This window comes from Macaca fascicularis, chromosome 1 (assembly GCF_037993035.2).
Source record: "Macaca fascicularis isolate 582-1 chromosome 1, T2T-MFA8v1.1".
NCBI classification, from domain to species: Eukaryota; Metazoa; Chordata; class Mammalia; order Primates; family Cercopithecidae; genus Macaca; species Macaca fascicularis.
Genome location: NC_088375.1, coordinates 213,807,022 through 213,821,299, shown reverse-complemented (window position 1 = coordinate 213,821,299; position 14,278 = coordinate 213,807,022). Strand labels below are relative to the sequence as shown.

The following is a 14,278-nucleotide window of genomic DNA, read 5'->3' as shown; positions in this document are numbered from 1 at the left end:
AAGCCCCACAGTTGATACGACACCTCTGTGCAAACTGGAAATAGGCATCTGTGGGCTGCAACCTCCTGGGCATGGCCCAGGGACATGTGCCCGGCTAATGTCAGCCCCAGTCATTCCCCGGCCAGGCATCCCTCTGTGGGCAGTATGTGTGACCACATGTGGTGGCCCTGCTCACATAAATCCCTCGTGCGACACAGGAAGCGATGTCCTCTTAACCCCAAAGAACAGGTGGTTAACAACCACCCACGCTCAAGGCAGCCTGATTCATAATGGCCCTAAACTGACAACAGCCCAAATGCCCATCAGCAGGCAGATGGATCAACAAAATGTGGTATTTTTATACAGCAACATACTACTTGGCAACAAAAAGCAATGAACTAGCTACCGATACATACGACAGCATGGATGAATTCCACAGACTTAAGCAGAGCAAAAGCAGCCAGGCACATCGTGTATAATTCCATCCGCACCCAGGGGCACCAGACTTGGGGGCTGGGGGCTGACGGGAAAGAAGCATGAGGGCACCTGCTGCTCAGAGGGTGCTAAACAAATGGGTGATGGGAATGTTCTCTATCTTTCTAAAATCTTTATACTTTTTTTTTCTTTTCTCTCTCTCTCTCTCTTTTTTTTTTTTTTTTAGCATGCTACGCCCAAGGCAGAAGGGGATATTCTCTATCCTGATTGTGGTAATGATGGTTACATGGGTGACTTCATTGGTCAAACTCATTGAGGCCACGTGCAGTGGCTCGTGCCTGTAATCCCAGCACTTTGGGAGGTCAAGGCGAATGGATCACTTGAGGTCAGGAGTTTGAGACCAGTCTGGCCAACATGGTAAAACCTCGTCTCTACTAAAGATACAAAACTTAGCCAGGTGTGGTGGCATGCACCTGTAATCCCAGCACACAGAAGGCTGAGGCAGTAGAATTGCTTGAACCCAGGAGGTGGAGGTTGCAGTGAGCCAAGATCAGGTCACTGCACTCCAGCCTGGCTGACAGAGGGAGGCTCTGGCTCAATTAAGAACAAAAACAAACGAACAAACAAACAAACAAACAAAAAAGGCTGGGATAGTGGCTCACACCTGCAATCCCAGCACTTTGGGTGGCTGAGGTGGGTGGATCCCCTGAGGTCAGGAGTTCAAGACCAGCCTGGCCAACATGGTGCAACTCTGTCTCTACTAAAAATACAAAAATTAGCCGGGTGTGGTGGTGGGCACCTGTAACCCCAGCTACTTGGGAGGCTGAGGCACGAGAATCGCTTGAACCCTGGGGGTGGAGGCTGCAGTGAGCTGAGATCACGCCACTGCACTCCAGCCTGGGTGACAGAGTGAGACTCCGTCTCAAAACCAAACCAAACCAAAAACTCACTGAACTGTATACTTAATGTACACTGCATTTTTCATTGTATGTAAATTATGCCTTAGCTACAAAAATTTCTTTTAGGCAAGAAAGAAGGAAGGAAGGGCCCCTCTTCTCATCTCGCCCACGTTGTTTTTAGTTTTCCCAACTACATGTCCATTTGGATGCCTTGCCCTCAGCCTCTCCCTCCCTCCCCGCACTGCCCTCCTTCGGCTGAGAAGCCCAAAGCTAGACACGTGGTCTGTGTCTGGCTGAGGCTGACCACACAGGAGGTCAGGACTAGGGGGACTCTAATTTGAGGCTCCGTGGAGGCTCCAGGCTGTGAGGGCTGAATCACAGACAGACTTTCTTATGCGTCGTCTTCTCTGGAGATTCTCTGGATAAACCCATTCCTTCACACGAGTTTTCATTCATTTACGCATCCAGTGTTCTACAGGCAGTTCCCCTGCAACCTGACTGTGCTGGGTCTTTGGAAGCTAGAGATCAATCAACAGTGAGCCTGCACTCCCGGGTCTCAACTGAAATGCCCAGAACACCCAGTGAGAGAAACAGACATGTAATAGCACCATCCAAGCAGTAATCGCAGTAAAGTGAAGCAGTGGACTGAGTGCTTACTGTGTGTCGGGCCCTACCGCATATACTGCTTACGGTAAGATTCTCCTGCCTCAGCCTCCCGAGTAGCTGGGATTACAGGTGCCGGCCGCTATGCCTGGCTAATTTGTGTACGTTTAGTAGACACAGGGTTTCACCATGTTGTCCAGTCTGGTCTCAAACTCCTGACATCAGGTGATCTGCCCGCCTCAGCCTCCCAAAGTGCTAGGAATATAGGTGGGAACCACCACGGCCAGCCTCTTTGTTTCTTTTTGCAGATAAAAAACTGTGGCACAGGCCGGGCGCGGTGGCTCAAGCCTGTAATCCCAGCACTTTGGGAGGCCGAGACGGGCGGATCACGAGGTCAGGAGATCGAGACCATCCTGGCTAACACGGTGAAACCCCATCTCTACTAAAAAAATACAAAAAACTAGCTGGGCGAGGTGGCGAGCGCCTGTAGTCCCAGCTACTCGGGAGGCTGAGGCAGGAGAATGGCATAAACCCGGGAGGCGGAGCTTGCAGTGAGCAGAGATCCGGCCACCGCACTCCAGCCTGGGTGACAGAGCGAGATTCCGTCTCAAAACAAAAACAAAAACAAAACAAAACAAAAACTGTGGCACAGAGAAGTTAAATCACTTGGCCAAAGGGATCACCCAGGGAGTAAGTGGTTGAGGTGGAATTTTTTTTTTTTTTTTTTTTTTTTGAGATGGAGTCTTGCTCTGTCTTCTAGGTTGGAGTGCAGTGGTACGGTATCAGCTCACTGCAACCTCTGCTTCCTAGGTTCAAGCAATTCTCCTGCCACAGGCTCCCGTGTAGCTAGGATCACATGTGTGTGCCACTACACCTGGCTATTTTTTGTAGTTTTAGTAGAGGTGGGCTTTCACCATGTTGGCCAGGGTGGTCTTGAACTCCTGGCCTCAGGTGATCCACCAGCCTTGGCCTCCCAAAAGTGCTGGGATTACAGGCATGAGCCACTGTACCCAGCCTGAGGTAGAATTTGAACTCAGAAAGTCCAGCTCCAATGTCTTCCTTCAGAGCCACGCTCTCTGCCTACAGGTCACGAAGTCCTGGAAGTCCTACAGGATGGTGAGAGAAATCTCCAAAAGGAGCAAGGGTCAGATCGATCTGACCGGTCAGGAAGCCTGCATCTTGGAGGTGATCTATGAGTCAAGTCTGGGAAGATAAGGAGCAGCAAGGCAGCCTCCTCCACGCTGACCTGGCTGCATTTTTTTTAAACCTCTTCCTCACTGTAATACAAGGAGCCCTCAGCAAGGCGTTCCTTCCTCCCTGCTGGAAGTCTCAAGTCACAAATGGGTGACAGCTGATGGGAAACAGCTGCGTGCAGTGCTTCAGCAGTCAGAACATACTTCACAGGGATCCCCCGTGTAATCTCAGGCGGCCCTTGGCTATGCAAGGCAGGGATCTGTTGCCCCTTTTTACAGATGGGAGACTGAGCCCCTGCCCCAACGAAGCAATCTGCCTAAAGTGTGATTAGAAGAACCAATTCAAACACGGATCTTCTGACTCCAAATTCCATGCTGTTTCCTCACGGCAGGTTCCCTCCCTGCCAGGATGAACAAACGCACACACCACACTGCTTTCCATATTCTACGCTTTTCCCAAATGGAGGCCATTCACAAAGGTGAGGTCTGTGAGGTGAGGTCAGGAATGATCTCCAATTGCAGATTTTAAAAAACTGAGGCTCAGAGATGTATAAGGACTACCCAAGGTCACACAGCTAGGAGGTGGCTTTGAGTTGGGCTGAACACAAGCAGGAGGGACCTGGCCTGGGCCCAGACACTGTCACAGTGGGGGAGTAGGGAGGGCTGGAGATTAAGAGACAGGCAAGCAGAGGCCTTCACCCATCAGCCCTGGGGTATCCAGAGATCCCTGCTCAGAGCCTCCCACTTCAGGATTCCCACTTGCCCTTGCCTCTCCTGAGGCCTCCCTGTGTCCCACCTGCTCCAAGTGCCACATTCGAGCAGCACCCTATGCTTCGAAGGTGGCCCAGGGAAGCTCACTCCATAACTGACTAATTAATTAATTTTTTAAAAAGTGATGGGGTCTCACTCTGTTGCCCAGGCTGGAGTGCAGTGGTGTAGTCAGTGATAGCTCGCTGCAGCCTTGAACTCCTGGGATCAAACAGTCCTCCTGCCTCAGCCTCCAGAGTAGCTGGGACTACAGGCATGCACCATGTGCCTGGCTCGGAACATTTTTATCTTGCAAATCTGAAACTCTATATTCATTAAATAATAATTCCTCATCCCTCTTCCTCCATATCAGCCCTTGGCAACCACAGGGAAGCTTGACCTTAACTTTCGTTTCCTGCAGAGCAGAGGCTGAGTGCTACAGAGCTTAGGGCTATGGAATCAGATATGTTGGGTTTGATAGCCTCCTCTCCACTTATAAGCAACTTTGAACAAGTCCCTTTCCCTCACTGAGCCTCGGTTTCCTCATCTGTAAAATGGAAGAGGATAATAGCTGTTGTAGGAATTTATAATGCCTATAAAAGGTAGATATCCAATAACTCTATCTTTGGTTATTATTATCATTATGGTAAGTGAGTAGCTGAAAGTGTCTCAAAGTTGTGAACATCAGACCTGGGATTTTCATTCAAGCTTGCTGCTTTCTTTTCTTAAAATAAACACATAAATATTAAAAAATAAATAAATAAAGAGACAGGGTCTTGCTATGTTTTCCAGGCTGGGCTCACATGATCCACCTGTCTTGGCCTCTCAAAGTGTTGGCATTACAAACGTGAGCCACCATACCAGGCCCCTGCTGCTTTCTTGCTGGGTGACTAAGAAAGTCCCTTCACCTCCCTGAGCCTGTTTCGTCATCTGTAACCTGGGAAGGTGAGAGATGATGTGGGTGTATGTTCCACAGACAGAACAATCTCTGGAACCGTCATCCTGGGTCCTGATCAAACCTCTCTGTAGAAAGTCCCCTGGGAGGCCAAGTTCTGCAAGGAACAGAATCCCGGCTATGGCCACATCTCTACCCAGGGCCAGTCCAAGGTAGATGCACGACGAGCAGGAAGGCGAGATGGCCGGGCAGGGCAGCAAACCCCTGTTCCCACTTTGCCCTCTGCAGGACAGCATGGCTCTTGTGGCCAAGGTCTGGTGGTGCCCTCGGAAGCGCCTCTGGTTAGAAATGGGGCTTGTTCCCAGCTGCCCTCTCCCTCAGTCCCCTTGCTGCCAGAGGTAGGTTTGCATGGGGACGGGAGAGAGGACGTGTGGGATACATTCCAGGGCTCAAAGCAGGAGCCCACATCCTGCCATTCTCTGCCAATCCTCATCTGGACTGGACTCTGGGAAGGGTTGCAGGGGTGGGGTCCAGCTGGAGTCAGCTCTGCCTGCTCTCTGGGGAGGATTCCTAGGGTCTTGCTAGCTGCTATCTGGGTTGGGGAAGGTGTGCCAGGTGAGCTGGGCATACCAGCCTCTACTGCTCTGCAGCTGGGGCCTCTTCCAGCCGCTCTCTGGGACCCGGGCTTGATGTACCCCATCAGCACATATGAGAACTGGTCAGTTCCTATCACCTCCCTCAGACGGTGTGGGCTCTTGGGGTACAGACCCCAGCTCACCTGTCTCAGTATTCCCATACTGGGCTCAGAGCCTGGCATATGGTGGCAGAAGTTCAATGAGTAACTATTAGTTGGCTGCATGAGTGAGAGGGGTGACACATACTTCCTTGGGGAGAAGGTAGAAGTGGCTGTGAAACTTTCCACTGGGGCTAGGTTCCCCTGTGAGAGGGCAGGGAAGGTCCCTGAAGCCTCTAGAAGAATGGACCCTCAGGGGTCCTGGTGGGGGGGCATCTGACGGCAGGTAGAGCCCACCTGGCCTGGGGTTTCCCAGACTACAAACTGGGAGGAAAACAGAAACACTGAACAGTCGCGTGGTGCTTCCAAGAACCAGGCACTGTTCTGTGTTTTACATTTCTGGGGAAAAAGTAATACTATTGGGGGTCCCCTGTGCAAAGTGGGGATAATAATAGTACCCACCGCACAGGCATTGTGAGGATCACAAGTTGTTCAAGGAGAGCATCTATCATCACTACTGGCAACTACTTTTGGCTATAAATTGGCTAAGTGGCTAGGACTCCTCTTTACCCTTTACTTGGCATAATCACTCCTTCTGGAAGCTTCTGCCCACGCCCAGCTGGCTAAGGTCCCTTCCCGTGCTCCCACAGACGCCTGGACATCAAGTAGGCGCTCAGCCCATATTCAGGCATACACAGTAGCAGGCTCACCTTCTTGGTCCCGTACATGACTTCCATGAACTTCTCATCGGCGTCCTGAAAGCGCTGGTCGAGGAAGGAGCTTGTTTTCCGCACCAGGTTCCAAATCATGTAGTTGTTAAGCAGGCTGCGGGGAGAGGAGGCCAGAGAGACTCAGGGGCGCCTAGGCAGGGAGCATCGTGGCCCTTCCCCCGCTAGCCCCTAGGGGGCTCTCAAACTCGGCCTGTGACCCCAGGCCCCTTCCAGCCTGCCCAGGCTTGGTGGGTTACTGCTCCCTAACACGTGCAATGTAAGCTCTTCAAGGGAAAGGCCTGGGTCTTCTACTATAGGAAACGCCTCAGTGTTTAGTGCAATCACTTATATACCACAGGTACTCAATAAATGCTTGTTGCCTAGCTGCTCTGTCTGGAAGCTATGAAGCCCCAGCATGGAGATCCACCCCAATGGTGTATGCTACAGGGCTGGGATGGAGAGGTGACTACCACTTCTACAGCTTGGAGGTGCCCCAGCCAGAAGGCCAGACAGGCTAAGAATAGGAGGGGTAGGAAAAGAAACACAGCCCAGCCAGGCCAAGGTTTCCACGATGACAGCTCCCACTGCCCCACCCCCAGCGCACAGGGAACCTATCTGTGGCTGCTGCCACCATTGCTAAGAAGTCACCTTGGGACTGTAGTGAACATCTAACCTCTAATCAGAATCAACCAAAATGCCCGACAATGAGAAGGAGGAAGTAAAGAACTGTATTTGTACATGACAAAATACTATGCAGCCATGAACAATGATGGTTGCAGAGGTTTTGAGATGACGAGGGGGAAAATGTTCAGGATACAGGTCAAGGGAAAAGGAGACTAGACATTTAGTGATGATAATGGGAAAAAAAGGCCACATATTAGAAAATCCATCTCTCTTTCCCTCCTCTCTTCTGCCCTCCCCCATGCTTTCTCTCTACATATACACACACACACACACACCACAAGATCAACAGGAGTCATTTAAAATTTTTTCAGAGCCTGGTGAGGTGGCTCATGCCTGTAATCTTAGCACTTTGAGAGGCCAAGGTGGGAGGATTGCCTGAGCCCAGGAGTTTGAGACCAGCCTAGGCAACATAATGAGACCCCCAACTCATTAAAAAAATTTTAACAAGTTTGGGGAGTTAGGAAAAAAATAAGTTAAATAAAATAATTTTTTTTTTCCTATGTTTTTGGTAGTTTTCAAAAAAAATTTAAAAAAATTCTGGCCAGGCGCGGTGGCTCAAGCCTGTAATCCCAGCACTTTGGGAGGCTGAGACGGGCGGATCACGAGGTCAGGAGATTGAGACCATCCTGGCTAACATGGTGAAATCCCATCTCTACTAAAAATACAAAAAACTAGCCGGGCGAGGTGGCAGGCGCCTGTAGTCCCAGCTACTCAGGAGGCTGAGGCAGGAGAATGCCGTAAACCCAGGAGGCGCACTCCAGCCTGGGGGACAGAGCAAGACCCCATCTCAAAAAAAAAAAAAAAAATTCTAAGTACTGCTGGGTGGTGGTGGCTTATGCCTGCAATCCCAGCACTTTGGGAGGCTGAGGCGGGCAGGTCACTTGAGGTCAGGAGTTAGGGACCACCCTGGCCAACATGGTGAAACCCCATCTCTACTAAAAATACAAACATTAGCTGGCGTGGTGGCAGGCACCTCTAATTCCAGCTGTTTGGGAGGCCGAGGCAGGAGAATCATTTAAACCTGGGAGGCGGAGGTTGCAGTGAGCCGAGATCGCACCACTGCACTGCAGCCTGGCTGACAGAGTGAGACTCCATCTCAAAAAAAAAAAAAAGAAAAAAAAAAAGAAAAAAAAGAAAATCATAAGTATTAACTAAAAATAATAGCCAACATTTACTGAGTCCCATTACATGCTAGGGACTGTATTAAATCACCTCATATGGATTGTTTCACTTGATTCTCACATCACCCCTAAATGGTAGGTGCTAGGTTTTTCTGTTTGAGACAGGGTTTTACTCTGTTTCCCAAGCGGGAGTGCAACAGTGCAATCACAGCTCACTACAACCTCTGCCTCGTGAGCTCAAGCGATCCTTCCATTCAGCCTCCCTCTCGAGTAGCTGGAATGACAGGCATGCGACACCATGTCTGGCTATTTGTAGAGACACTGTCTTGCCATGTTACCCAGGCTGGTCTTGAACTCCGGGACTCAAGTGATCCTCCTGCCTTGGTCTCCCAAAGTCCCGCAATTACGGGTGTTTGTGCCCGGCCACAGGTGCTATTTGTATCCCCATTTTATGGAGGAGGAGAATGAACTTAAGAAAGAGTAAGAAATTTGCCCAAGGCTACAAAGCTAGTAGTTGGAAAGAGGCTGGGATTTAAACCTGCAGCCGTAACCAGGATGTCCTGCTGCCTCTCATAAAAGCCCGCCCAGGTCCCACTCTCCTGAGTCAGACTGTCATCCCCACCCCTGCCCAGCCTGCTCAAGAAGAGGGCTGCCTGTGAGAGGCATGGCCCAGGCCACTGGGGGTTCCCTTACCATTTGTCGGTGTTGTTGATGAGAGTGGAGACCTGCTCAAGGTATTCCTTGTCATAGACCACAATAGGCTCGGATTCGTTGATCTCCACGGGGTAGAAGATGGTGTTGAGAAAAGGTAACCAGTTGATGGCGGGTGCCAAGGTCTGCAAGGGAAAAGGACAATGTGACCCTGTGGGGCTGCTTCTCCTCATAGCCCAGGTCTCCAGGACGGGCTTCTACAGGAAACAAAGGAAAGAGCTTGGGCTTGGCACCATCTGACAGTGCACTGGGCAGAGAGTCAAGCAGAGCCTGGAGGACTTTTGTCAGAGATGCTGTAGGTAGAATTCTAAGGAGTCCAACACCAAAATTTAACTCGAAATGCAACGAGGATGGAATGAGAAGATGCAGCAGCTACCGCTACCATTCAGCAAGCGTCTCCTGTGTGCCAGGAGCCGTGGCAAATGATTCATGCACACGATTCCAACCGGTCCTCGCGAGAGTCCAAGCAGTAGGCACTATTATCCCTGCTTCATGGATGAAGAGACTGAGCTTCAGACAGGCCTGAAACAGTTGAGCATGTAGAATCTGCAGCCAAACTGCCTGGGCTCATCTTCTAGCTCTCTTCCTTGCTAGCTGTATAACCCTGGGTAAGTTAATGAACCCTTCTGGGCCTCAGGATCTTGTCTGAAAAGTGGGATCACCACAATAACAGAATCCACTTCACTGAGGCATTTGTGAGGACTGACCAAGCTTATGCTGTCTGTTCTATTCAACATGGGCTTCTGTAACATCAGTGAGCTTCCACATGATTGGTAAATTCAGGATGACAGCAGGATAACGTGTGAGCTGCATTGGTCTGAAGGTGATGTTTCTCAGGCATGGGATTGGGAAGGGTTGAACGCCAACCTTCAGCAAGAAAGGAAAAGCCCTCAGCTCAGCTGATGCACACAGCAGGCTGGTCAGCTCTACCTTTTCTTTTTTTTTTTTGAGACAGAGTCTTGCTTAGTCGCCCAGGCTGGAGTGCAGTGGCATGATCTCGGCTCACTGCAAGCTCCGCCTCCCGGGTTCACGCCATTCTCCTGCCTCAGCCTCCTGAGTAGCTGGGACTACAGGCGCCCCCCACCATGCCCGGCTAATTTTTTATATTTTTAGTAGAGATGGGGTTTCACCGTGTTAGCCAGGATGGTCTCAATCTCCTCACCTTGTGATCTGCCCATCTCAGCCTCCCAAATTGCTGGGATTACAGGTGTGAGTCACTGCGCCCAGCCTACTTTTTTTTTTTTTTTTTTGAGACGGAGTCTCTCTCTTTCGCCAGGCTGGAGTGCTGTGGTGCCATCTCGGCTCACTGTAACCTCTGCCTCCAGGGTTCAAATGATTCTCCTGTTTCAGCTTCCTGAGTAGCTGGAATTACAACAGGCACCCACCACCATGCCTGCTTAATTTTTGTATTTTTAGTAGAGACAGGGTTTTGCCATCTTGGCCAGGCTGGTCTTGAACTACTGACCTCAAGTGACCTGCCTGCCTTAGCCTCCCAAAGTGCTGGGATTACAGGCATGAGCCACCGTGCCCAGCCTGGTCCGCTCTTTTAAGATGACTGAAAAATAAGCCCTTGCGCCTGGGGCTTCCTCTCCTCACAGAAGCTCCTTCCAGACCTGTAACTCTCAGCCTCCAGCAGGTTGCACTTTCTCTGTGACCCTAAAGGCGCTTGCTCAGAGCTCCCTGTCTTTTTTTTTTTTGAGACGGAGTCTCACTCTGACACCCAGGCTGGAACGCAGTGGCATAATCTCAGCTCACCGCAACCTCTGCCTCCTGGGTTCAAGTGATTCTCCTGCCTCAGCCTCCTGAGTAGCTGGGATTACAGGCACGTGCCACCATGCCTGGCTAATTTTTGTAGTTTTAGTAGAGACGGGGTTTCACCATGTTGGTCAGGCTGGTCTCGAACTCCTGACTTCAGGATCCACTTGCCTTGGCCTTCCAAAGTGCTGGGATTACCAGCACTTTGAGCCACTGTGCTAGGCCAGAGCTCCCTGTCTTATCTGCAGGGTCTTGGTGTCCACAGCTAGCACTTCCCAGCTGGCACTTTCCCCAAGGCAGCCTCCAGCCATGCTGAGGTACTCCTTAAGGTTCCAATTATTGTTTTGTTAGGATTCTGGTTACAAAGTTGCACAACTTAAAAAAAAAAGATTGTGGTACACTTTGGAAGGCGGAGGCCAGTAGATCACCTGAAGTCAGGAGTTTGAGACCAGCCTGGACAACATGGTGAAACCCTGTCTCTACCAAAACCACAAACATTAGCCAGCCGTGATGGTACATGCCTGTAGTCCCAGCTACTCGGGAGGCTGAGGCAGGAGAATCGCTTGAACCCAGGAGGCGGAGGTTGTAGTGAGCCCAGATCACGCCACTGCACTCCAGCCTGGGCAACAGAGTGAGACTCCGTCTCAAAAAAAAAAAAATTGTGTTAAAACACATATAACATAAAATTCACCATCTTCACCATGTTTAAGAGCACAGTTCAAGACCAGATGCATTGGTTCATGCCTGTAACCTCAGCACTTTGGGAGACTGAGGTGGGCAGATCGCTTGAGCCCAGGAGTTCAAGACCAGCATGGACAACATGGCAAGACCCCATCTTTACAAAAAAAAAATTAAAAATCAGCTAGGCATGGGGGCCTGTGCCTGCAGTCCCAGGTGGGAGAATTGCTTGAGCCTGGGAGGTCGAGGCTGCAGTGAGCTGAAATCATACCACTACACTTCAGCCTGGTTGACAGAATGAAACCCTGCCTCAGAAAAAAAAAAAAAAAAAAAGCACAGTTCAGGGGCATTGAGTCCATTCACACTGCTGTGCTACCATCACCACCACTATCCAACCACGGACTGTTTTTTTTTTTTATTATTATTTATTTTGTTTTGAGACAGAATCTTGCTCTGTCGCCCATGCTGGAGTGCAGTGGTGCAATCTCAGCTCACTGCAACCTCTGCCTCCCGGGTTCAAGCGATTCTCCTGTCCCAGCCTCCCAAGTAGCTGGGACTACAGGCACACGCCACCACCCTTGGCTAATTTTTCTCTTTAATTTTATTTTTAGTAGAGATGGGGTTTCACCATATTGTTCTCAGGCTGGTCTCAAACTCCTGAACTCTGGTGATCCACCTGTCTGGGCCTCCCAAAGTGAGGGGATTACAGGCGTGAGCCACCACGTCTGGCCCCACAGATTTCATCTTGCAAATGTGAGACTCTACCCATTAGGCAATAACTTCCCACTGGCTCCAAACCCCACCCCTGGAAACTACCATTCTACTTTCTGTCTCTATGAACTTGCCTACTCTAGGTACCTCACAGAAGTAGAATCAGGCAGCATTTGTCCTTTTGTGATTGGCTTATTTCGCTTAGCACAATATCCTCAAGTAAAGTTGCCTAACTTTTGTTCTGCTCTTGTTCTATTTTCTCTACCTGTACTGCTATTTCTAGTGTATGATTTTACAGAACACAAGGAACTACATATACTGCTATAGCAAAAATGCCTGTACATGTCAATCACTTAGAAGGGTATGTCTGGCATTTGGCAAGCAATCCATCAATGTTGGCCATTACTCTTTGCTCAGGGTCTCCCATGTATGTTCCTTGGCCTGCCCAATTCCAAATTCTCTTTTATTTTCTTGAAAAAGGACAAAATGCAAGACAAAGGAGGTGAGAGAGGTTCCACATATGGCCTTCATGTGGAAAAATCAATCAATAAAGTAAAATTGATCTGCAACTTAAGACCAGTCTATAGCCCATTGGTAAATACCGATGACACCCCCTGTGAGAGAGGTAGCCATAAACCCCCACTTAACAGATGCTGAATTTGCAGATGGGGTAAGGTGACTGTCCTGAGGTCACATAGTTAACTAGCCACTGTGGAGGTCTAAAACCCAGGTTCACTCATCTCTTTGGGTTTAAAAGGGCAACTCAGTTCCTGGGGAACAAGGACCTCAAAGGACAGGTGAATTTGTGAGGAAGGCAGGTCCTGAAGGCAGTGGTGTGCTGGTAACGCAGTTAATAACTGCACCAGGCGCGGTGGCTCATGCCTGTAATCCCAGCACTTTCAGTGGCCGAGGCAGGAGAATCACCTGAGGCCAGGAGTTCAAGACCAGCCTGGCCAGCATGGTGAAACCCAGTCTCTACTAAAAATATAAAAAAATTAGCCACCAGGTGTGGGGGTGCACACCTGTAATCCCAGCTACTTGGGAGGCTGAGGCATGAGAATTACTTGAGCCTGGGAGGCAGAGGTTGCAGTGAGCCAACATCACTCCATTGCACTCCAGCCTGGGCAACAGGGCGAAGCTCTGTCTCAAAACAAAAACAAAAACAAAACAGTTAACAACTGGCTCTCAGTTTCTGGGTAACTCTTCCCCCCATGGCTGATGGTAAAATACCTGCGGAGCTGGGAAGAAAATACCTGCGGTGCAGTGGACTTGGGGGCCGGGGGTCCCGGTGCATCCCTGCCTGCCTGGCAGCTAGGTGAGCTGGGAAGAGCCCTGGGCTAAGAATGAACAGACCTGGATCAGCGTCCCCAGGAGGCACCAGCTCTGGGACCTCCAGCCTTTTTCCATTCTTTCTCTAAAATGCAGACAACAGCCTCCCCTCCCAGAGCTGATGGATCTGTGCCTCTTGTACCTGCTTGCCCAATAACCCTGAGTTTCTTTTCTTTCTACCTTGTCCTGTCTGCCGTCCTCCTGGCAGGAGGCCCTTAGGCAGGTAACCTCTGAGGCTAATCTTTAACATTTCTATGACTACAAAAATTGGAGCTGTGCTTGTGAGATCTTCAAACAGGGCTCCACCATTAGAACCACCTGACTGCATGACCTGCTGGCAAAGTCCTTGGGAAAATCGACAAGTTTACAAACTGTCAGTGTTTACACAGTGAACGAGAGCTTCATAAACTGCAGACAACTGGAACTCTCTGATCAAGGTACAGATATAAGATGGTGAGAAATCCCTGTGTACTCCTCAACACAACCCTGGCCCTTTAGGGAATGCAGGTGTTCTGTGCAGGGAAGTTCCCATGACTGTGAGATAAGATGTGTTGACTACCAGGATTTTCACATTTTCCATCCTGACTGCTTTAGCGAACTCCTATCTTAAACACATGTGCCTAGCTCCATCTCCATGGAGATGGCTTTTTTAACCGACTAGGACATTCTACTTGTGACTCACACCCTCTGGGGCACACCAATGAGCTCCATTTTCCACACCTGCAGCCAAGGAGTACTGTGGGTCACAAACCAACCAAATCAAATAGGTTTGAAACTGGGAGAGAAGAATGCTTCTCAGCTTCATCTCAGTGGGAGAAACGGGTAGAAAATGCGGCTCAGGCCCAAACAGCCTTTGGCGTGAGGGTCCTAGAAAGGAAGGGGAAGGTCCTCAGGCCCCCAGAAGTAATGGAAGTGTCTGATTCACAGCTCTGAGTTCAGATTCTGCTGGGGACTAGCCTGGAACCATTCTGTACCCCAGTAGGGCTAGCCTAGAACCACACTGTGAAGCCTGGCGTGCTTTACCCTAAGTTACCTGGAGTATGGGAAGAAAACCACATTTCCAGACACCAGGGAACAAGACATTCTCTGTCCCAG

General features: G+C 50.0%; 1 protein-coding gene across 6 annotated transcripts in view; it reads right to left on the bottom strand.

Moving 5' to 3' along the window:
* The window catches only part of ECE1 (endothelin converting enzyme 1), a 133,578-nt gene that overhangs the window by 23,870 nt on the left and 95,430 nt on the right, over positions 1–14,278 (bottom strand). For all 6 annotated transcript variants that reach the window (XM_045378906.2, XM_065528373.1, XM_065528381.1 and 3 more), the window contains 2 exons: positions 8,693–8,835; positions 6,195–6,309 (listed from right to left, as the gene is read on the bottom strand). In XM_045378906.2, the coding sequence (XP_045234841.1) occupies positions 6,195–6,309; positions 8,693–8,835 (258 nt within the window). The remainder of the gene's footprint in view (positions 1–6,194; positions 6,310–8,692; positions 8,836–14,278) is intronic.